The 23,774-nt window shown below is 48.6% G+C and overlaps 2 protein-coding genes across 4 annotated transcripts in view; one reads left to right on the top strand and one right to left on the bottom strand.

The window, feature by feature from the left end:
- The window catches only part of cdc40 (cell division cycle 40 homolog (S. cerevisiae)), a 29,193-nt gene extending 9,662 nt beyond the window's left edge, over positions 1–19,531 (bottom strand). The window contains exons 1-3 of the mRNA XM_088286228.1: positions 19,419–19,531; positions 19,277–19,341; positions 18,803–18,998 (exon numbers count right to left, since the gene is read on the bottom strand). Of these exons, the coding sequence (XP_088142354.1) occupies positions 18,803–18,838 (36 nt within the window). The 5' untranslated portion in view covers positions 18,839–18,998; positions 19,277–19,341; positions 19,419–19,531. The remainder of the gene's footprint in view (positions 1–18,802; positions 18,999–19,276; positions 19,342–19,418) is intronic.
- On the top strand, positions 42–23,208 carry wasf1 (WASP family member 1). Of its 3 annotated transcripts, XM_088286227.1 has the most exons (11): positions 42–191; positions 9,668–9,814; positions 9,913–10,047; positions 12,263–12,416; positions 14,666–14,783; positions 16,470–16,562; positions 18,260–18,316; positions 18,845–19,008; positions 19,501–19,665; positions 20,429–21,006; positions 21,213–23,208. In XM_088286227.1, the coding sequence occupies exons 2-11, from the start codon at positions 9,682–9,684 to the stop codon at positions 21,368–21,370; spliced, it is 1,755 nt and encodes a 584-aa protein (XP_088142353.1). In that variant the 5' UTR covers positions 42–191; positions 9,668–9,681; the 3' UTR covers positions 21,371–23,208. The 3 variants fall into 3 exon arrangements, with proteins under 3 accessions (XP_088142353.1, XP_088142351.1, XP_088142352.1); XM_088286225.1 differs by lacking the exon at positions 16,470–16,562; XM_088286226.1 differs by lacking the exons at positions 16,470–16,562; positions 18,260–18,316.
- Positions 23,209–23,774: the final 566 nt, after the last annotated feature.

Below are 23,774 nucleotides of genomic sequence, written 5' to 3' on the forward strand. Positions count from 1 at the left end.
CGGCTCCTCCTCCTCCGCCTCTTCTTGCGCGGAGGAGCACATTTGATACGAGCGACAGTCATGGACACAAACCGGGGATTTAAATGCTTGCACACGGCGGCATGCTCGACCCCCAAATGAGGATGGATCGGAAAGAATAAAAAAAAAAAAGGGGGAAAGAGGAAGAAGAGGAATTCAATCGAACCAAACAGGTAGTTGTCCAAAGTGCGTGCATGTTTTGTGCCTTTACACTCGTGTGTGACATTTAAGGATGTTTCTCCGGTTTACAGCCTGAAGCAGGCGTCGCAACTTTAGTACCGACTCTACCACATAGGGGCATTAATCCGATTTAAAGTGGTGGGGGCAAAGCCACAAATTGGTTGCAAGTTACATTTGGTGCTGTTTTCAAGTAATTGCACTGCAGCGTGCCCCACATCTGGGCAGCAGCCTCTTGACATGTTGGCCCTGCGCAACATCACATTAGTGGCAGAGCAAATATTTACCGTTAAGAGGACCAAGCAGACATCATATAACACGTGCCTGTCAGGATTTTTTTTTTTTTTTTTGCTGCTTAAGCAAACGCCTGCGCTTCAAGGCGACGTGATTTAATTTGCCCACTGGAGAGGATGGATGGGGTCTATCAGCCAGCACAGCCTGCAGTTGCCGTGTAATGGGGGATGGGGAGGCTTCTTGTAGCACAGTGGAAAAAGAAGAAGGGGAAAAAAAAAAAAGATCATGCTTGGTGAAATCTGAAACCTTCTTTGTACGACTAGCACTAGACTGGGCACTCTAAACGGCGTCATTTGGTGAGGAAATCTGCTTCAAGATGATGATGGGATTACATTCATTGGGGGTAAAACGTACACGAGGTACCTTTGCGGTGCAGGTATCCTCAATTCCACCATGAAAAAGTTATTTAAAAAAAAAACTGTCTATTTGAAGTAACAGTTTTGAAAATTTCTCGCGGCACAATGCACAAGCGGTTAGCACGTCTGCCTCCCCATTTTGAGGCTCTGAGTTTGAATCTCAGCTCCGGCCTTCCTGAGCGGAGTCTGCATGATTTACACATGCTCGTGTGGGTTCTCTGCGCACGCTCAAGACTGCTGGGTCGAAAGTAGCCCAAAATGGGTGAACTCGCTAACCCAGTGCTGGGTCCAGCGTGAACCCAGCCAATGTTTGCTTATTTATACCCAGCGCATGGCGTTGAGGAGTTTGATTTGATCAAATCCACTTGGAGGCAAAACAGCTTGTTAACAAGACTAAAAGAACATACAGTGACAACATTTGCACGAACAGAAGATTTAAAGACGAAAGAAATAAAAAGTAGCGTTCTAAAACTGCGCAAAGAGCGTAGAAGATTGACACTGATTTCAAAAATGCCTCAAAGATCTTAAAACAACGTAAAGATCAGCATTGTTTTGAACCTGGATTTCAAAGCATTTAGACTTGGGGCTGGCTTCACATTTTTAGGCCATTTATTTCATTTGGGTGCAGCATAACAGTTAAATGCCGCTTCACCATGTTTGCTCTTAAAACCTGACCTCCACGAATTGAGCTACCCAGTCTGCTCAAAATCACCGGCAGCTTGTTTACGACAGCGTCGTTACTTTCTCCCTTATTTGACACGTACCGGTCCGTATTTTATTGAGTGGAGAATATCGGCACTGCTGGACTTTGGCCAACGCGTAACCGGCCGATGTCCATTCGGCATCCCAGAGGAGATCAAACTAAGTCATGTGAAGTGGGAAAGACGACTAAAAGTACTTTCTGACGCCGACTGAACAGGACAAATGAAAATAATCGCTAGAAGCTGCTGTTTCGCGCTCAGACATCATGATGTCACTCACTTAGCCATACGTTAGTTTGGATAGCATTTACACTTCATAAATCGGTTTATTTTTTTTAATACAATATATTGCTTTTTTTTCTGTATTAAAAACAAAATCGAGATGGTTATTCATTCTCACCAGAGATGTTGATTATTACGTTTAAATGTTGCTAGCCTAACTCTGCCCGAAGAAGTTTTGTTCGGACCGGCCAATCAGAGGTCATGAAAATGATGACATCATCCGGACCCCTGTGAGGTCCAAATTGAAGTCCGATGGGTTAAAGGAACAGTCGCATTGCGAACTCGTTTCTAATGAAATCATCCGGCTCGACTGATTGCGAAAGCCTCGGGCAGATTACGATCAGACGGCAACACGGTGAGGTTGAAATACGATCGGACAAGAAATCATTTGCGTCGTCCCGGAAGCAGATCTGAGACTCAAGTGATAGGAAAAACAACGATCAGAATTTGAGCTGTACGTGAATGTCGCTCAGTGCCTCAAAATTTGACGTGTGATGTGCTGCCATCGCATCATGGTGAAGACTTTAAACAAGACGGACTTTGATGGCGTGTGCTCTGTGCTATGTGCGAACGAGGCCGCGTTGCCTCTTTGCAGCTGTTCACGTTAACACCTTGGGGCTGTGGCATCCAAAGCGGTCACATGACTCAGCTGTAGGATCGGTTTTCACAACAACTATGGCAGCCGTCCCCAACATTTGCGAATGGGCCGCACAAAAACGCTCAAAATATTATTTTCAAAATCCGCTCCTGCATTGCGATGCGCATGGCGACCCAAATCCAAAGGTTTGGGTCGCCATCCGCATGTCATTGTCATGATCATAGCATGCGCAGTCAAGGAATGAAATGAATTCAAATGCACACCTTTCTCAACACACTCGTAATACAAGCAGGATCAGGATCAGGCCACCACGTAGCTCCGCCGCTGAAAAAAAAAAAGATAAATATGAGGATAGCAGGAGGCTCACGTTGCCGTTTTCATGCTTCTTTTTTTGCCTCCGCGTTTTTTTTTTTCTGAAGGCCGTGTGACCGAGGCGCATTGGCCCGCCTCCTGCTCAGGCCGTTGGATCTCTCATCTTTGTTGACATCGCTCTGGTCCTGAAGCAGTCGCCTCATTTTGTCGTTCCTCGCCGGACGTCGCGAAAGTAGAGGATATCACCCAAATAAGGTGGCGGCAAAGTTGCATTGCGAAGCGGCCCCTTTTATGCGACGTGCCACCGCCGAGCTCTCAGCTGTCGGGATGCTCCAGACGCTGCCAGACACTCACACAGGAACTATTGTTGGTCTTCTTGGCACGAGCTCACGGCTCCACAATAATGCGGCTTCTGTGCCGGCCCGACAGTCGGACACCAGGCTCCGTTCGGACGGCTCGGCCTTGTGCTTCTCTGCTACTTTGCAACTCGCTCCCCCGCGCTTGCTTGTTGTCCGGACTTGCTCACGATGACAATTTAGTGGCCCGTGACGCTTAAAACCAAGTCCGAATGTGCTGTTTGGGCAATTTCTTTGCACGACAACAGAAATGTGTTGTTTTTTTTTTTGCTGACTGGCGCTGAAATGAAAGCCGTCCGTTTTCTATTGGAATGGCGGCTCAGCTGGTGGCTACGGTGTGTGACTTTGAGCGAGTGGCGGGGTACACCTTGGACCGGTCCCGGGCTAATTGCAGTTTTTCTGACATCCACGCATCCGTTTTGCATCTGACGTTGCGCGTTAACTGAACCGCAACCATTTTATTTATTTTTTTGTCTTGGTGCATTTTTCTTGCGTCTTCTCACATCCAAATGTCAGTGTCGCCCAAAGCCTTGCAACAAGGCTGTAAATAACGATACATTTAAGCATCGGCACTGATAGACACCGACTGGAAGGCACAAACAGGTCCGGTGGCAAACGTTCTGGCGCCAACTAAGCTACTGAAGGGACATCCGATTATTCTCTGGGGAATGAAAAAGCATCCAGGCCACTCCTCCGCCGCTTCGTGTTTGGATCGTGTTCGATAACGTTAGCTTGCTTTGGAACGCGATACAGGATTTTCCGGAACGGCGATTTTTACGAGCGCTGACAGCTGAGTTGAGGAGAGGCCGATGTTGACCTTCCCGTAACGATTTGACGAGAGTAGAAACCCTCTTCCAAGCATTCTTTGAAGTCTAAAAGGATGACTTTCAAAGAGTGCAGCTGCCCTTGGAAGTGTAAATAATTGGATTTGAAGAAGCAAAACGAGACATTTCACACAGAGACGCTGCAAATTAGTGACGTGAGGTTCGTGACTACTGAATGCAATCGTCGCAATTGATTTTTTTAAACTTTTCGCACGCAATCGACAGTAAGGAGGCGGCACTGCCTCACTTGCCGACCCTGTCCACGCCTCCCGGCCGTAAGTTTGGCAAAACAGTAAAACGGAATTCGCTTAATGTCGTCACACATCCGCTGATGCATTTTTGCGTGAAAGTGCTCCAATCGGTTCCGCACTGAAGGCAAATCAAGTCGCTTCTAAATTAGTGGTCCTCAATCCTGTTCCTCGAGGGCCGGTGTCCTGCAGGTTTTCCAACTCTCAGATAATCAGCAAGGTCTGCAAAAGCTAGCTAACGATCGCTCAGGTGGGAGAGGTGGAAAACGGGCAGGACACCGGCCCTCGAGGAACAGGATTGAAGACCGCTGTAATCTAAATGATTCATGAGCTCCCCCGGTACAGTTTACAGCAGAGGCGCTTAAAAAGTGTCGCTTGCAATTAAGATGCGCCTTCCGATAATGACGGCAAGGATCCAGCTTTGGATGGACGTGGCAAGCCCCCTCGAGCACAAAAACCTGCTGGGTGATGAAACGGGACTTTTTATGACGTCCAACGGGAACATTGGCTTTTGTCTGCGGTGATGAGTGAACTCATCAGTTGGACAGCCTTCAAATTATGGAATCAATTCAGCGTGCGAGCTCCGAGCTAAGTGCTGTCATTGCAACAGGACAAACGACTACCGCAGTGCGAAAAGGAGTCATGATTCGGAATCCTTGCATGTTGGTTTCAAAATGTCCGATCCAGTTTGTTGGAGTGACGTGATATTCTTTCGGTATGTTGCTCATGAACAAGCCCAGCCCAGAAGAACACAGGAAGTTTGCTTCCAAACAACAATTTTAGGCTCATTTGAGCGTTTTGTTTTTTTTCATGGAAAATTCTGACCCGAAGCTTGTTTAATTTGGCTGCATGAAATTTGGTTGGAATGTCTCTCAGGATGGGATCCACCAAAAAAAAAAAAAAAAAACCTCTTAATAGCCATGCTTGAAAACATCAGAACGTCAAACATTTTGGTTTGAAAAGTCAATTTTTGTGTCATGTTGGCCTTTTCTTTTTTTCAGTTGAAATTTAAGCTTCTGAAGCCAGTTGAATTGAACTGCTTAAAATTTGGTAAAAATGCCGCTTATGACGAGACCCACAAAAAAGTCTCAAGAAGCAGCGCCTGAAAATAAAGAAAGAGTCAACCACTGTTGAAAAACGGGCGTTTTAGTGGCTTAGTAGAAAACTCAGCCACGAAAGCCGCTATGAGGTGTGGCAAACATGAGTTGACCCACAAAATTGTGTGCAATCCTGGTTTGCGTTGGCTCCCACAAAAAAAAGATCTTGTGCTAGAAAGTGAATCCAATTGCTCCCAAAAGTATACTGAACAAATGAGGACGCTAATCTGCGAGGAATTTGAATTTTCGGCCTTTCACGTGGGCGGCATCTGGTGGATGATGAACAATATATGACAAAAATAAAGTAATCCACTCAGCAAACTGAATGGCGAAGACAAAAAAAAAAAAAAGGGGAGGGGGGCGAGGACACAAGTGGCCCTTACGTAAGCGCTTTCATTTCTAGATGCATGCCTACAGCTTGGTGCGCGTCTGGGTGCATGAAGCTGCAGTTATATAAGACTCGCAAAGCGCTCGTCTAAAACGTATGCGAGCACTCGCATTGATGCATCTTGCACTTTGACTTTCTGAAGGTCTTGCGTCTTTGGAACACGCGTGTGCGTGCATGTGCGCATCTTGCGCCACTGCAGTGGACTGGAAGATGCGGGAATGCGATTCGCTGCCTTTCAGGTCAGCGAGGGAAGCCATCCCGCCAGCCAAGCTCGCCGTGACTGCCAAAATGTCATTCTTTTGGACATGGCCGCTTTTGAGGACGCCGCACGCGACGCAACATTAAAATGGCAATCAGTGCCGTGGATTGGCCGCTTGTAGAATGCGACGCTATCATCAACGTGTCGAGTTTATGTTTAACGTCAACGCTTTTCCTGCAAATAGCGGCTTGGGACCTTTACTCAACTGTAGATGGGGAGAGGCGTCTATTAGGAACGCCGCCTGAACGGAATCAGCGGTCCATGTCGTCAAGGACGTCATTCTGCGCCTCTCTGACATTAAAGACGTGACCGTTTTTCTTTTGGGGGGGGGCAACCGATGAATGGCCTTTCTATTCATTTCAATGAGAAAAGATGATTTGAGCTACTCGATTTGATTTGAGATTTGTGTGAACGATCCAATTTGGCGGTTTCAATCTAGTATGGCGCACTCTCCTCTGCAACTATTTGCCTAATGTCTTGACAGGTGCGCCGGCAGAGAGCTTCATGTTGCGGGCAGCCTCCCCAGTGACACCGATGCAAACGGAGAGGAAGCCGCAGACAAGCTGCTGCTTTTTTTTTTTCCGCCGTACGTGTGACAATCAAGAGTCCACCCCAAAAAAATCCTCCACACTCCACTCCGAGTTCAACTTGAACGCCACAACAATTCGAGCGATAACTTCTTAATCAGCTCTTCCGAGCAAAACTCTCCAGAGGTGCCCGGGGGAGAAAACGTCCGCTCTCTTGCCATCCTCCACTTTGCAGGCGAGAGTTGGAGGTGCCGGTTTCACTGCAGTCGAATAAATGAAAGCGAGCGTTCCGCTTTAAGGCTCGCTCGCGGGCGAGGACGATTGGTCAAGTCCCACCAATGTCGCAGCCAAGTGGTGGCGAACACGTCGGGCGGGCCCTCCTGGGTGAATGCTTCAGTTTAGTTTTGATTTCTTTTATTTTTGCTCGATTAAAAAAAAAAAACTGCTGCAGATTTCAAAGCGCAAAAAGTGCGGTGCGTCATAAAGCTTCTCAAGTTTGAGGCGTCAAAACCCGGAAATCTTGCTCTCCCTTTCCATCCTCGTTTGCCAAGCTGACAATTTCTAACGTGCTTTGGTGGCGACAATTCCCGTTTGCTTTTTGTCTGTTCGTCGTCGTCACGTTTCACGGCCGGACGGATACAAAGTTGCGTCACCACACGACGCTTACGTGGCACATCCTTAACGGAAATGCTTTTTTGTTTTTGAGAATAACTTTGAAGGGAACAACTCAAAGAAGATTTTCCCCGCCCGGCCTGTCGCTTGCTCGTCTCCGTGCAGCTTTTGACAGGTTCTGTTGGATTCATTTGGACTCTAATAAGTGACGTTGCGAATCTAGCGGCCTCCCGTTCCTTTCGGGGTCTCCGGCGGTAATTGCAGCTGCCGGAGCTGCCGGTTCCTCTTGGCATCAGCGCGTACGGCGAGCGAGTCTCGCTAATGAAATTTCCCTCACAGGCCAAGCAAGCGCAGTGCGAGCGTGGAGGCATCTATTATTAAAAGCCAGGCGTTCATTATTCATTGCTGTGCGCTCAGCAGATCAACTTCTTTGATTCTGTTTGTTCATCAGACACTCGTCTCATTGAGGTCGGACGGCCATGAATATTTAGTTGGGACGCTGACATAAATTGAGCGTAATAAATGCCTACTCAACTCAAATCCATTTGGAAGAAAATGCTCGAGAGGACTTTGCGTCTCCTCGCTCAGAACAAAGTTGATCATTGATGCTGCTTCGAATGGACCCGATCACAGACACTGAATCTTTGTCTTTTCATTCAAATTCAGCCCCTTAAAGCTACTTTGACTGAGCGGCAAGAAATTTGTGAAGCATGTCAAACACCAGAAGACCCACCAAAAAATAAAAGACGCAGGAAGTAATTAGCGGTAATTTGAGTGATAATTTTATCATTTCTTTTTGGTTGAAAATTTTGCCTCTGAAGCCAGTTTGACTTGGAAAATTTGGTCTATCATTGTTTGACTCACAAAAAAAAAACAAAAAAACGGTGACGCAAGCGATTGGACTTGGCAAGCCTGGTCAGGACAGGAAAGAGCGTGCGCTTCTCGTGCGACACGATGGCGCTCGCGTCCAAATGGAAGCCACCTGACGTGCTCCAGACCGAGCGGTCCACGCAAACGCGACATATTGGCTGCATCAGACGACATCAAACGTCTTCATCCTTCAAGGAATGTCACATGTTCGCTCGGGATAGGCTAGAGCTATGTCCGCAGGATCTGTTACCGTGGCGATGAGTCACAGAGCACAGAAGCGGGAAGAGGAACATATTTGGCAGTGCTAGGATGTAATGAAGTACAATATTTGTTACAGTGCAAAAGTAGCTATTTCTGGTCGCTCTCATTTGGATCTTGTTCGCTTTTCCAACCTTTGACTTTCTTTGGTTTGCAACAGTTGTCTACTTTGGATGCTTTTAAAAAGAAAACTATTTGAATGACATCCTTGCTAGCATCATGCTAACGCACAACACAAAATGCCACAGACGGGCTAACGGAAATAGAGCTGGGCACTTGACCCCGTTTTGCCGCGATCTCGGTTCCGTTCCGGCCTCGACCCTCCGGCCTTATTGAAAAAATTGTCAGCCCCCGACGCCGCTCCGCCAGAGGTCCGGAACGGACTGCCAAGTTCTGGTATTAGTAAAAGTTTTCGCAACAAAATCTGAACACAAGTGATGGCGACACATGCAGACAAAGTATATAACGACACTCATTTTTCGGCCGCCGACGGTAATAGTTTGAGCTTAGCCGAGATGGTCTTCGGAGTTTCATTGTCTATTTTAAAGGCATCGCATGATATTTTCTACTCGGGAAGAAATGGAATTTGCATCGGCTGAGTCAGGAGTGCGACCGACGTAAAGCGAAAGCGTCATCCCCGTCAGCCTCTTTTGATGACTCGCGGTGCAATCGAGTGTCATTTGCCCGAAGCCGTCGTCATGGAGAAGCCATTGTGGCCGACGCCAGAAATCTTTTGTTTGCTTTTGCGATTATCAGCAATGCCTTTGCGTACGTTCAGCCCGACGTGACCGAGACAGTGATTGCTTCGACTGATTGGCATGAAAGTGACGACCCGCTCGGGAGCGGCGACGACATTCACATCGTTCTCTTCCTTCTATGGGGGGGGACGAGCGAAGTGCGCTGACATCTTACAGAAAATGTTTGCTGACGTCACACATTGTGAAATTTTATGATCCGAGTGGCTTCTCATGATCTCATGAGAATATCAATAATTATCGAAAGCAGAGTGTCAACCGTTGCTCAGCATTAATGTCAAAAACTTGATTTGAAATGTTCCCACAAGAAGCCAAAACGAGCACACGCGTGTGTGCGAGGCGCTTTGTCTTGGGAAAGCCATGAAAAATGGTGGGAAAAGTCCTGTCATGTGTCATCATGTCACGACAAAAAACCTTTTGCCCGCTTTGTAAATGCGCACAAATTATTTGGAATCCCAAAAAGCGGCTGAAAAGCGAGGCGTCGTCAATGACGACCACGAAAAGCATCTTCAATTCTCGTTTTGTTCTTTTTAAGGCGCGCAGTAGGTTTTCCGTTTATGGTGCCTGATCATTTGTACGCTTCAGTCAAACTCGCTGAACAAGATTTAAGAAGAGCACTTTTTATTTTCTGCCTCTTCTGGATGTCACTCAAGAGACTTCCAAGATTCTTCTTTGTTAAGCTGTTGGTTTCCCGTCTGCGTGCAGTTTTGTGTTTACCGATTGCGCCCCCCACAGGTGACGGCGGAAAGATGCCGCTGGTGAAGCGCACCATCGAGCCCCGGCACCTGTGCCACACGGCGCTGCCGAGGAACATCAAGAACGAGCTGGAATGCGTGACCAACATCTCCTTGGCCAGCGTCATCCGACAGCTCAGCAGCCTCAGTCAGCACCGCCGCCATCACGCGCACGTTTGGACGAGTCAACAACGTGTCAAACGGCGGTGAAACCTGGGCATCAATTCATCTGTGTTGCGTTTTTAGGCAAATATGCGGAAGACCTGTTCGGCGAGCTGTTCAACGAGGCCCACTCCTTCTCCTTTCGGGTCAACTCGCTGCAGGAGCGCGTGGACCGCCTCTCCATCAGCGTCACACAGCTGGACCCCAAAGAGGAAGAATGTGAGCATTGGGGGTTTTTTTTTTTTATTCCTTAGGATGGCGTGTACTCGTGCCAGCGGGCAACGCCAGACAATGCCAAAAGTGGTTCTCAAACCCCCCCTCCCCCGTGTAAAAAATATTTTTGCAGCCAAGGCCTCCTTAACCAGCGCAACGCATTTTTGGGCACCATTTGTGTTCACGTTAACGCCCGAGTCCAGAAAGAACTTGAATCGGTACGACTTCATCCGCAGCCTCGCTCATTCGTTCGCTTATTTGAAGTCGAGTTTACGTTTGGAAAGTTTTGCTTTGAAATTGCTTCCTTCAAATTCCAGGATCCCTCGTCGTAGTTTTTCGTGCTCCGCTCACGTCATTCTATCTTTGTGCTTATTAGCTAGCGAGCGCAACGCTAAGCCGGCGTCCAAGTAGCCAAACGGCCTTTGCATGCTGCCGTGAGGTCACAAAAACAAAAACAACGTCTCCGTTGAATTGAATGCAGATTTAGCCAGCCAATCTTTCTGACACGAGACCGCGTGAGTGCCGCCGCCGGCCAATTTGGAGGCGCCGCCGTTTGTTGCACAGCTCTGGTGTTGAGGCGGAAGCGCCAGAGGAGAGAATCGAGGCGCCGTATTGATTTGCCATCAAGCGGCATCGTTGTCGCCGATACGGAGCCGACCCAGTGCGGCGGCGGCGGCGGCGTCCCAAGTGTAACGCCCTCCGTTCCGTGTTCTAATTTCAAGACCAACTTGCCTCATGTGGAGGACTACACTCGCAACGCTTTAACAATTTCTGCTTTTCCAGCCTTCCCTTTTGCGCAGATGCCGTTTAGTGAATTTCGAAACGTGTCATACGAGGACGAACGTTGCCAAAGTGTCGCTTTTACAAGCGGTGGCAAAGACAAAAAAAAAACGGAGCGTGCAGAAGCGAGGCGTAATCTTGTGACTCACGTGAAGAACAAGCTGGACGATCTTCAACCTGCTGAGGAAGTCGTTCCAACCTGGCCCAGATAACTCCTTCGTTCACACTTGACTGCTTTTTTTTTTTTTTTTTCTGCTGCGCTGCACATCAATTCTCCCCCCCGCCCCCCCCCCCTTCCAGTTCATACAATTTCTGAAGCGCCTCATTGAAGGGGACCGAACGAGTCTACATGTATTTCCGGTGATTGTTCTTTATCGGCCCGTGAGGATCGTCGTACTCTGCTTGTATGCGACGCTGCTCCGTTTGCGTGTCAAAGCAGCAGTCGTCGGATGTTTAGAGTGACCAGAAGATTTCGCGGCTCGGACGACGCCCGCAAGTGAATTGCACGCGATGCTCTCCCGGCGGCCGACGTGAGAGACGTTCGTGTGAAGGTCTGTGGAATTACGCGGCCGGTGGCTCAGTGGTTAAGGTCACACCGATGTGCGCATGGCTAATCGAATGGAAGGCCACACGCCTTTCTCCCTTTCAAGGGTGTCCGTCGCTCGCTTTGTTCTCTTTGGTCGTCTTTCATCTGACTGATGGAGGCCTGCCTGTGCGCCATCTTGTGTTGCCGTCAGCCTCACTTGAGCCCCCCAAACCTTATTTAATGGCCCCGTTAGACGGCCGCAGGCCACAAAAGCACCTCCAATCTCTCGCCGGTTTGTTCGCTTCATCCCTCGCCTTTGCTCTCCTTTCACAATGTTTGGTCGCCACGTTTCCAAACTCGATGGCTTTTTTTTTCCTCTTCTTTTCCCGTCCCGTGGCTCCAACTTCCTCCGTTTCCTTCGTATCTCAATGCGTGATCCGCTCGGAAAGCGTTCCCGTCCGTCCGTTTGGCGTGAGTGCTCAAGCTCCAAGACATGAAATCCTTGCGCGCGCATTTTAGTTTGGCAGCTTTCTTACAAAAGCAGCCGTCGGAGATTGGAAAAAGGTTGTTTTGAAGTCCAAAAGCAAAGGACGGGAAGAAAGGACGGTATTTGCATCGGAGAGAGACGGAGCGGCGTGCTAAAAGATTTCCGGCTTGCTCGCCGCATCTCAATTCCAGCCAACGGCCGCTGCGTCGGCGGTGCCGGAAGGACGGAAGGAAGGCGTCGGCTTGCGTCGAGAAACGCACGTTCGCAGATGAACGAAATGCGTCGCCTTGGGAAGATCCGAACGGGGCGTGATGACGTGGTGTGTTTGTCAAAGCGAAATCCACAAGCTCAGACTCGGATGTGAGAAAGAATAAAGCGATGCCGACTGAGATCTGATGCGCCAAACTCTTTTGTTGTTCCCCTTTCAGTGTCACTTCAGGACATCACCATGAGGAAGGCTTTCAGGAGTTGCACCGTCCAGGACCAACAGCTGTTTGACCGCGACTCGCTGCCGATACCGATGCAGGAGACCTACCGGGCCTGCGAGCGGCCGCCGCCTCTCAACATCCTCACGCCCTACAGGTCAGAATTTGGGCGCTGCCGTCTGGCTTTGATGATGCATCTTGCGCAATCCCGCAAAACGTGAGGGGAAGTTGTGGACGTCGGACTGGCTGACATCGTCGTCAGCTGAGGTCGATTCGCAATCCACCGTGTAGCGCTGCCGGTTGAACCGCCGCCTCAAAAGATTCTTCGTTGGGGTCAAAATGTCAGCGGTTAATTTGGCCGATGTAGACTGGCCGCAGCATTCGCTGCTCCGACCCGCTCGCTGAGTTTATACTCGATGTTCGTTTCTCATGGCTTCGTGCATCTCGCCCGTCGGCTGCTTTTTATTCATTTCTTTTTTTCTGTCCGGCCTTCCCCTTTCCACCTCACACCAGAAGGCTCACTGGGAATTCTCCCCAGAGTGAAGCTGCCGGCCCCGTCCAGAATGAAACAGGCAGCGCTCCATCCCTGCAACATTCTCTTTGCCCTCGTGTGATCCAATTGCAGAATTTGATTTGCTGCCTTTTGTTGACGCCGTCGCCGTTGAGCCTTTTTCAAGCAAAGGCCTTCATTCTCCTCCTCTCGTCCGATTCATTTAAAAGCGTCTGGGACAACACGTTGTCGTCAAAGACGTCGGGCAGGTTGCCGTGCGACCGGGCCCACGAGCCAGTTTGCAGCTTCATTGGCAATCAATGAATGAAGACAAAAATCAAGAAGAAAGGTGGCGTCCTTCCTTTTCTGTTCGTAGTTTCGTATGGCCACACCTCTATTTGTAGCTCCTCAATCCATTCCTTGTATTCTGTGCCCGCTTCGTGAATGGTGGCATATCCTCCAGCTATTGATGCTATCGGGCAGTGCAGGACAAGGTGGTCCGTATCCTGCGGGTGATTGTGGCATCGTGGGCAAAGGGGGCTGTCGAGATATCCCCATCTGCGGAGGTTTGCAGCGGTGCGGCCGTGACCTGACCTGATTCTGTTGCAGTAAGTCCACTGCTTCCTGGTCAGGGAGGAGAAACCTGGGCGCTCGAGGCTGGGGTCAGCGACTAAGTGTCTCCCTCGCGTGTCAGAGTTTAACCACTCTGACCTCCAGGCTTCGTTGATTGAGAAGTCTAGCTTTTCGCTCCGGTAGAAGGGTCTTCTTGAGGACAGCCTATTCGTTAGGGGGGCGTCCTTTATTACTTTCCGGAGTGGTGTATCAGCTTCCGTTATTCGGATGCGTTGGTGTTGCCTTTGCGTTGCCTGTTCGCGTCGGAGGGAGGGAGGTGGTATAGATGACATGACGGGCAACCAAGGAAGCGGTGTGGACCTTAGAGATCCGCTGATGATGCGCATTGCTTGGTTCAGCTGGACGTCCACTTTATTGACGTGTGCACTCCGCCCCCAAACAGCTGCGCTGTAGCACAGGGCTATTGCACAAGTTCTGAGCACTGCCTGGGAGGCACCCCAAGTTGTCCCTGCTAATTTCCCTATAAGGCCATTTCGCTTTCTCAGTTTTGCGGCTGTGCCTCTCAAATGTTCTTTATAGGTTAGAGACCTATCTAGTGTCACGTCTGTAGGAAGAGAACTCCCATTCAGTTTCACGTCCAGACCACGCCTCGCCTGGCGGTTGTTTAGGTGGAAGACGGAAGTCACAGTCTTTTCCTTTTCTGTTGCGCCGACAGATATGAAAGAAGATTTCTTGGCGGCGCATTTTCGCTCCGCTCCTTTTTTATCTTCAAGAGACAAGAGTGATGTGACAAGTGCCACGGTGGAGGTTCCAGCCGCTTTTGCATCCCCCCCTCCCGTGACGGTGAAAAAGCTTCCACGGGAGAACGTGAAGAGGAAGAACTTGAAACACATTCGCTTGTGATTGATGTCAAATGACGAGCATCTCAAGGCTGAACATTTTTCACACCAAAGATTTGGACGACGAACATGGAGTGACAAAGCAAATTCCCCGGAAATCCGTTCGCAATTCTTGGAATGGTCTTCTCCGACTTCTCCCCAACGATGAAGTTTACAAGCAGCCTCCAAGGCTGAACAATCCAAACCCGGAGAGTCGACTCTCTCCTTTCACCAGCAAACCGTTTTTTTTTTCTGGCATTCCCTTCTGCAGAACATGAAAGGCGGCAGGCAACGAGGCCGTTCATGCTTGGGGACGATCCGTCAGGCTCATTTGTTGGCTTTGGGTTGGCGACGTGAGTCAAGTCAGATTGTCACCATGGCGATCAGTCTTTTGGGTGCGCTATTAAGGGTCATGACCTCACGCTGCAAACCCAAACCCGAATCCCGTTCTTTTTTTGCGCGCAGGGACGACGGGAAGGAGGGTCTCAAGTTCTACACCAACCCTTCCTACTTTTTCGACCTGTGGCGAGAGAAGATGCTGCAGGACACGGAAGACAAGCGGAAGGAGAGGCGGAAACAGAAGGCAAGTCTCGCGACTTGGCACCTTTCGCTTTTTGGGCCGTTTCGGTCGGCGACGCTTGCCGAGGTGGTGCCAGACGAAATCATAGTTGATCGCGTCCGATACGTTCTAGAGCCACGCTGAAAATGGGCGGGGAAAAAGACAGAAGGAGGATTCAACTCCTGGTGGGATGGGCCTAATCGGCAATATTTTGAGGATTATTCTTCACAAACGACGAGAGGGAGAACGACGTACTTGTATTCATCCGTATCCCTCCCTTGAAATGAAGGGCTCCATATTTACAGAAATGCTTTGTAGTCGATTTTGCGTCCAGACGCGTCGATTCTGTTGGCTACGACTTGCGAGAAGGTTTTCCACTTCAAACGCATGCGGCGCTTCCTGACACGCGCGGGCACGACATTCGAGGCTCAGTCGAGCTCGCAGTCAATCACAGCTCATTACATTGCCGTCGATGAGGATTAAGCACGGGGGTACTGCGAGCGAGCGAGGGTCCTTCGGAACGCAATATACCGTTTACGAGGGAGGCGAGCTTGGCCGCGATGACGAGAAGAAGTTTTTATCATGTATAATTAATCGTCCAGCCGCACACGTCACAGTACATAAGACTTGATTTGCGTCAGAGGAGTGAGGTTGTTACGCTCGTTTACAGCCGAAGCCTCCGGCAGCCATTTCCTTCTTATTAGTTAACACCCCCCCCCCCTTCTTAGACGGACAATCACTCTTGGGGGGGTCGGATTTAAGGAATTCCTCGCTGCATATTGTGAGGCATGAGAAAAGCTATTCTTTTGCATGGCGGCCATAAAAAGATGGATGATATGCACAAATACGCTTGGAATACGTGATGATGTCATCTCGCGAGTAGATTCAGGTTGAGCACCTATATTTCGCTTGATTGCGCGTTGAAATTGTTGAGTGAGCAGGCATGAGGATCGAGCTCTTAACGCTAACAAGTAATCGACCCCCAGGTTTCAAATTTGCCTATGGAAGCCACAAGATGGTGCCAAAGCACCACTTTTGTCTGAATGAAGCCTTTAAACGCGCAACATAGTTCTTTGGCACCAAGATGCCTCATGATGGCATCAAAGCACTAGTTTTGTCGAAAGGAAACACTTCAACTCAAGTCAGGTTAGTTCCTACAAGTTGGCGGCAAAATGACTACTTTTGTCTGACGGAAGCTTTTAAACTCAATTCAACATGCAAATCCACAATCGTAAATTTGCAAAGGCCTAACCGCTATTACGCGAGGATTCAACGTATTTCAAATGAGGTCGACCGGCATCTGCAAACCGATTGTGATTATTTTTTGCATACAAAATGAGTCCCTTTCTACTTAGAAAATTGTTGGGGCGATAAAGACGTAAATGTTCCGTTCCCACACTGCAGCCTGCGCATCCATTGATAAATGTGCAGCAGAAGCAACGCATGTTAAAGGAGAAACCCGAGAAACCTGCAGTGCGCTAATCCCATTAGCTTCTGTTAGTTTGGACGGATATTTGCCGAGCCGCTCGGAGGCACCGGTGGGAATAAGATGAAAGGCGTCTGGCGTTGTCAAAGTGTCCAAATTACGATTTGGTTCTTGTTGGGCCATCAGTGGTGCTTTATTTTTTATTTTTTTTGTAAGTGTCTTCCTTCTTTCATCTTTGCTTTTCCACTTTGTCCTCGCATCGAACGCTGTCTACATGTGCGCAGCTGGATATGCCTTATCTTATGCGTCCCGAGGGTCTTATAAGCGTCCTTTCCGAAACCCCTCCTCCTCCTCCTCCCTTCCTCAACCCCCCCGAGGTAAGCTCCCCCCCCCCACCCTGCTACCCCGCTTGTCAGGACATCTGCTATTCCACACGGTGAAGCCTGCAGCCCACTAAACTCGCACCCTCACTCCTTTGGGAGCAACATAGTCCGTTAGTAACTCCAATTCACCTTTAGTCACGTGCAATATATAAACATCGTGTATACTCGTACGTGTTAAGTCTATTAAGTAGAAGTCTTTGGAATATAAATCAACATTTTAACAGCATGTTGTTTTGGAACAGAAGCTGTTTTCTTTAGACTACACTAACATTGTGTTATTTGATATTATTCTGAATCTCAAGAATAAACAAAAAAAAATAAAAAAAGAAGAAGAATCTGCCATTCAACCACCACATGGCTAGCACTCTCTGCAGTTGAGTAATTAAAAAAAAAAAGGCCCCTGGCTGCTTTATGAGCCAACAGCAAAGAATGTATTTTTGTTAACGTCAACAGCGCGGTGGGCCGTGAGCCGTGGTGGGGGGGGGTGTTGTTATTTAGGCATTCTGCTGAGTGTGTCACACTGAACGCACGTAAAGTGACACACAAATATATGCTCGTGCGACAAGATGAATGCAAAAAAACTAAAATGCGCCGGCTCAGTCGGGTGAAGGTCAAATGGTCACAAAATGGCCACGCCCAGCTGCTTTATTTTGCCCAATTGCGCTTTGCGTTAGCTTCACGGCATCAAAAGTAACTCTAAATTGCAAAGACGCATACGCTGTGGCCCAAACACGGTCCACCAACCGGGTTTCATGACGCGACACAACAGCTGCTGCGTATGGACGATGTCGCAAAGTCGTTTGCTCTCGGTCCGATGGAGCTTGTCCATTCCAAAGGCGACTTCTGTCGCGTTACAAACGAGGCTTTCCGGTGACGCTCATGGAAAGCCAATTTACTCCGTGAAGAAACGAGCAACGTACAAAAGCAAATCAATTGGAGCTCTGAGACGAGTTTTTGTGGCAAAAATTGTTAACGGACTGGAGCTTAGCGACGAACGGACGTGAGCCCTCCGGCTTTGCACATTTAGCAAGAATCAAGCAGCGTCAAATCAAATTTTAAAAATGGACCAAATAGCGTAGCACAGAACGCCGCCAGTTTCAGTGCCACATTTTTGCATCGCAACTCACACAAAAGCAGCTATTATTCTAGAATAAAATATGGCACATTTTATGAACCTTGAATAGCATCGCGGCTAATGCAAATTAGACGAGCAGCTCGGATGTTTCATATCGTAACTACCACAAATTAGAAAAAAAAACTACCACCAATGAGAATGAATTGATTTGATTCATTTAGTTTGAACACAAATTAAAAAAACTTTTTAGCCATGTGACAATTTTATTTGATAGTTTTTTATTTCATTCAGTTTGACTTTCAAGCCAAAGCAACACAATTCATTTGAGGATGATCGAGGATCGTCTTTTTGCTCTATTGTTAGTCGCAAGCGTGTTTGTCCCTCTACTGCGTGTGCATTATTGCAGCCTCCGTCTCACTAACGGCACTTTTTTCCCCTCTTTTCCCTTTTGTGGTCCCGCTCGCCTTCGCCGCCACACCGTTGCATCCCTCTCGTCGTCGGTCGTTGTTTTGATGATGAGTGCAGTGTTGTGTTGATTTTTTTGCTCTGACCACTCCCATCCCCGATGCTTCTCCTCTTGTGTTTTTTTTTGTTTTGTTTGCTTTGTTTCTTATAGTCGCAGGACCCCCGCATGTATGATCAGGTCTATCGGTACTTAGACCTTCCTGGGCAGGTATGTGACCTCTCAGCAATTATTTGTGTTTATTTTTTTTTGCTCTTTGTGTGTTATTTGTGCGTGCTCAATGCAAGGCCTGCTGACATAAGTGAGGCCGGGAGTACAGTGTGGCAAATCCATGTTACAACTGAATTTAGCCGTACTTCATTTGATCAAATTTTGTAAATAGCGATAATAGTGATGCTTTTCTAAGTCATTTAGCTGATTATTATTTTGACTTCAAACCAGCTCAACTTGATACAACTCACTTCTCAGATAGCCGTCAGTAAATAGTAGATGGACCCCCACGGATTTATAATGAAACCACCCGATTGTTTGGACGTTCTACCCGGAAGTAGACCGCTAACAGCGGATGCTAACAAAACAAATCAACACAAAAGTATCTCGTGCTAAGCCTCGTTTACTTTTGTGCGCTTATTGCGTAATCCTCACATGAGCATGCTGCAAGAGTCAAGTTGAAGTCAAAAGGCAACAGACACTAACCTGTTCACCTCTCTTCCCTTGACCCGCCTCCGTCATCTGAAGCTGAAAGGAATCGATCGGCCAGCAGAGCCCGACAAGGTGCCGCGGGCGCCCCACGACCGTAAGAAGGAGTGGCAGAAGCTGGCACTGGGCGCCGAGTTGGCGCCAGACGTCGCCGACGACAAACACAGAGAGGCCAATGGATCCGTCGGTTACCCTGACAACAGGTGTGTGGATAGGGAATGAAAAAAATAAAAACATCAGGAATTCATTGCAGCTTGTTCTGATTTGCCTACCTGGCGGCAATTTTAGACACGACACCAATGAATGAGTCCGTAATAACAGCTGTTATTTCTGTCGACATGTTTTACTGCACTGTTTGTGTTCCAATCCGTTGCTTAAAGCGTGACGAAAATACCCACAAAGATGCCGTTTGTTGGAATTGTATCTTGTAAAAACATTTTTTTTCATACATAGCTCAGTGTGAACGGGTACCTAATGAAGTGTCCCGTAAGGATGTTCCCTCTCGGTTCGACATTTCTTGATGAAGGCTCCAAATCCTGCCAGGAAAGACAATTCATGAAGGATATTCGATGAAAATCGGTCATCCTTTTGCCAAACATAGACCGTTGCTTACTTAATGTGCGTTCACGGCGGAAGCGTCAAGTCGGCACGTCGTGTGACAAGACGAGCGTGACAACCTGCGTTGGTGTCGGCAGGGCTCAGCTGTACATGGAGCACTTGGACGGGCCCTTCTCGCTGGCGGCGCTGCCCTACAGCCAGATGAACGAGCTGCTGAGCCGCGGCGGCGGCGACAGAATGTACTCGCGGCCCAACGACCCGCCGCCGCCGCCGCCCGCCATGCAGCCGCCCTCGGTCATCAGGTGGGAGCCGCCGTTTCACATTTTGTCACAGTGTCATCACAAATAAAGCAGGTGTCTTTTTTTTCTGGAAAAACAGAATAAAAACTCACCATCACAGATTATAAAACGAAACATTTTACTGAAAACAAAAAACATTTTTTTGCTAGTAAAAAAACTAACAAAGGGCATTCTGAAAATCAAGATTGAAGATGACAAATGAGACAGAACTATATGGAAATATATTCTTTTAAAAAGTCATTTTCTGAAGAGAAGAAAAGCAAAGTTGGCGCAAGGGTGAGAAATTCAATCGAATCCAATTCTCATGAGGTCTTTCATTCGCGAAGAAATCTCTTCCCAACTCGGTCGGGATGCCGAAACGAAGCGCGGCGGAATTTTTAAGTGTCCCATTTACTGATTGTGTGCCGAATGGACAGTTGGTGGAGTGTCGCGCATCAGAGACGGCCAAAACGGATCAATAAAAAGTCATGAGAGGCAGTTTCCGTTTTTTTTTTCTGCTGACATGAGAGGGAATGATGGCGCACCACGAGGGTCCCGTTTTTGAGTTTCATCCGCTACCCCCCGGGGCTATTTTGTCTTCATTTCATCCTCTTGGCATGGTATGTTGTGACGCGGTTCGATCCAGACCTCACGATGATTACGTTGGCGCTGGCGGCTTCCTTCAATGGACGACCCAGTCCGTTTCGGCGCAACTTGACACGCCAACGCAGACGCATTGGGTTACGGGGCGCTGACGAACCTGCCGCTGTTGTTTACATGCTTGCAGTTCCGGTTCCGGCTTCGCAGACAGCAGACCTCAATCTCCAGCGCGGACAGCAGGCCTGAACTGCAACGCTCACCCCGCCCCGCCGCCGCCCCCCCTTCCTCCCCCACCTCCGCCTCTCCCTTCCTCCGGCTTCCGCGGCACCCCTCCTCCTCCTGTCCCCCCACTGCCGATGCATCAGCAACCCCCGGCGATCCCCCCGCCCCCGGCCCCTCTCCAGATCGCCCCGGGGGTGCTCCATCCGGCTCCTCCGCCCGTGGCGCCGCCCCTCCACTCGTCCTCGCCGGCCCGCCTCCAGCAGGTCCCGGACAAGGGCCCGCACGGGAGCTTCTCGGCCCAGCCGGACGGCGCCGCCCTGCCCCCTCCGCCGGTGCCCCCCCCTCTGCCCCTGGCCGGAGCGCGGAGCTCCTCGCCCTGTCTGTCGGGCGCACCCCCTGTGCCGGCCTTCCCCTCGGCGGGGGCCACGCCCGCCCCGCCTCCCCACTCCAACATGCACGATTTGGGAAGCAAGAGGCACCATCCCGCCAATCTGCCGCCCATCAGCGACGCCCGCAGTGTCCTGTTGGAGGCCATCCGAAAGGGTACGTGGAAAAATCGGAAAGAGGCAACCGTATCCTTCTCGTTATCTCGCTACATTTTAAAGCTTGATACAAAATACCAGGTGCCGTTTTTCGACCGAATCCGAGTCGGCGGGCGTCGGCCACATTGCACGAGAGAAACGATTCGATAAAACGAGCCTTAACGCACAGAGAAGGTGACTTTTGTCCTTTTGGTCAAACCCCTTCAGGCATTCAGCTGCGCAAGGTGGAGGAGCAGCGAGAGCAAGAGGCGAAACACGAGCGCGTGGGCAACGACGTGGCCACCATCCTGTCCCGCCGCATCGCCGTCGAGTACTCGGACTCGGAGGACGAGTCCGAGTTTGACGAAGGCGACTGGATGGAGTGACGGACGCAAGAGGAAGCAGTCGGCAGACACTTGCTTGTCGTCCGTCCCGCTCACTTTCACTTTTGTCTCGTCTTTGTTTCGGGAAGGAGAGCCTCCGACCTTCTTCGTGTCGCTCGTCGTCGTCTTCCTAGTGGTCCAAAATCGCATTCAGTTCCATTTTTTCACGACCACACGCACTTCATTGCGTGGCTTTTTTTTTTTTTTTTTTTTTTTTAAGAACCACATGCTTTTTGTCTCCTACCTGTAACCTTTAAAACAGGGGTGGGCAACCTATGGATGGTGGACCCATATAAAGTGTAATATGCAATTCTAAAAACAACAACAAAAAAATGTTCGACTAACCATCGGTCGGACTTTGTGTCAATCAGACGCGCTGGTATTTTCTAACTCACTGGAAGGTTTTTGGGGCTCAGACGTGTTTTATGTCGGCATGAGAAAGACGTAAGACGATGTATCATCCAATTTTCTGGGACAGGTAGTGTTATTTGTGACGAGGATTTCAGCACATTCCGCACACTGATGATTTCATTTTATATACGAGCCCATTTTTTTTTGTTTTTAAACGAGTTAACTTTGGTAGGCTTGGTGCCGACACTATTTTCTTTGATGTGTCAAATTTGGCATTTTTATTTTCACACTACAGGGAGTTTGAATTGGCTGTGACCCAAAATGGCAAACTTCCTGTTCCGTTTTGGGCATGGGACCTTGAGACGTATTTGTGCTTTTTTTTTTTTTATGAGAGCCAGAAATCAGTGAAATTCTTTTTTCCCCTCAACTGCGTTCATCCGTTTTCACCAAGATCCGCTTTCTTGCAAAAACAAAATAAATGTTTCATCAGAAAACTAAATATCCAAAATAGCACCGTAAAGGCAAAAGGTCCAAAACAACTCAAATTGTTCCCCACCTCTGGTTTGATGAAAAAAGAACACGAAGAGGAAGCCATGAAGGCATTTTGCATTTCACACATTTTCTTTTGCCATGTCTGCATTTTTGGCTTGGGAACAATTTGTGTGTCGTTGTCGTGTGCATCCACCAACTGACCTTTAACTCCAAGGAACTCTGAGCGGGAGCGTCTCTGCCCGTCCGTCCGTCCAGGTTTTGTCCGCAGACGCTTGTGTCCGTATCAGGAAAGAAGGACTCTTGAGCCATTATTTTTTAATGCACCCTTCAACAAGTAAGGAGGCTTGTCCTGACTTGGAAGTCCCTTGTTCATATGACGGATGCAGAATTTGTGAGTGCAGGTGCACCAGGTACACCACCAATGAAGGCAGCTCCCCCCCCCCCCACACACACACACACACACACGCACAGAGATCCCCCTTTACTGTGTGACGAGAGGCCTTACCTCGTTTGGTTCTACAACAGCAACCTGCGGAAGACATTTTGTGTCACTCAAAATACAGGAGAAAAAAAAAAGACATCAGCCATCGTTTCTGTCCGTCCGTTTGTTGTTTCTTTTTCGACTTGCCTTATTGTCCAAACGTGTTGTTGAGTTGATGAATGTATTGTGCCGTTACTACTTACTTGCCTGCGCTTGTATGGATTTGCTGTTTCGATGTTTGGAGAAGGTGAGAAAGCCTGATTTGCAAGAGAGAGAGAGAAAGACTCAATCAATATCATGTAACTTATGTAAGTGTTACAGTTTGCTTGAATTAATAAAAATCTAATGTTATCTCTCTGGCAACCGGTCGAGGGTGTCGCCCGCCTACTGCCCAAAGATAGCCGAGAGAGGCTCCAGCACGCCCGCCAACCTTGTGACGAGAAGCGGTACAGAAAATGGATGGATGTGATCTGTTGTTTTTTTCTTCCAAAGAAGAAATATTAAAAGAATACAAGACCGTTAGCTTCTCACCAAACGACACTATTTTGAATGACTTGTGAGACATGTTATGCAAACACTCAATGGCTTGGCCTAACTCGGTGACAGTAAGTTAAATATTTAAGTTGCCAATCATCAGCCCGTTTCCGAGCCAATTAAGGGAGAAAAAAAAAAATCACACCTAACACATCTGAAGGAAGTGGACGGGGAGGATTGGCGAATGAGAGTTGGCACCTTAATTCGCATACAAGCCGTTTAATAAAGGTAACAATAAATTTAATGAATAACATTTAATAAATGTTAGAAAAAAAAAAAAGCATACTCACCATTGGCTTTGATGACATACGACAGACACGTCACGTTTCAGGAGTGGCCACTGAGTTTCTCTTTTAAACAACACAACTGACAAGTGTGAATTCAGGCGTTGCTTGGGAGGCGAGTTTCTTCACAAGAAACACTTCACATGCATGCGACTTATTGAAGACTCGGCCGTGTTGGACTGAGCAACCAGAGCGGAGACGCTTGCTTTCCTACGTCGGACTTGATCGCACTTCATCCAAGACAAATTGACATCAGGAGTGGCCT

The sequence above is a fragment of the Idiotropiscis lumnitzeri genome, chromosome 21 (genome assembly GCF_059441095.1).
Source record: "Idiotropiscis lumnitzeri isolate Australia: NSW breed Sydney's pygmy pipehorse chromosome 21, RoL_Ilum_1.0, whole genome shotgun sequence".
NCBI classification, from domain to species: domain Eukaryota; kingdom Metazoa; phylum Chordata; class Actinopteri; order Syngnathiformes; family Syngnathidae; genus Idiotropiscis; species Idiotropiscis lumnitzeri.

What these genes read in the sequence shown, in the direction of transcription:
- wasf1 (XM_088286227.1), top strand. Translation starts at nt 9,682, where the DNA reads ATGCCGCTGGTGAAGCGCACCATCGAGCCCCGGCACCTGTGCCACACG. An exon ending in CCGACAGCTCAGCAGCCTCA is followed by an intron (nt 9,815 to 9,912) that starts GTCAGCACCGCC and finishes TTGCGTTTTTAG; the next exon opens with GCAAATATGCGGAAGACCTG. An exon ending in GGACCCCAAAGAGGAAGAAT is followed by an intron (nt 10,048 to 12,262) that starts GTGAGCATTGGG and finishes TTCCCCTTTCAG; the next exon opens with TGTCACTTCAGGACATCACC.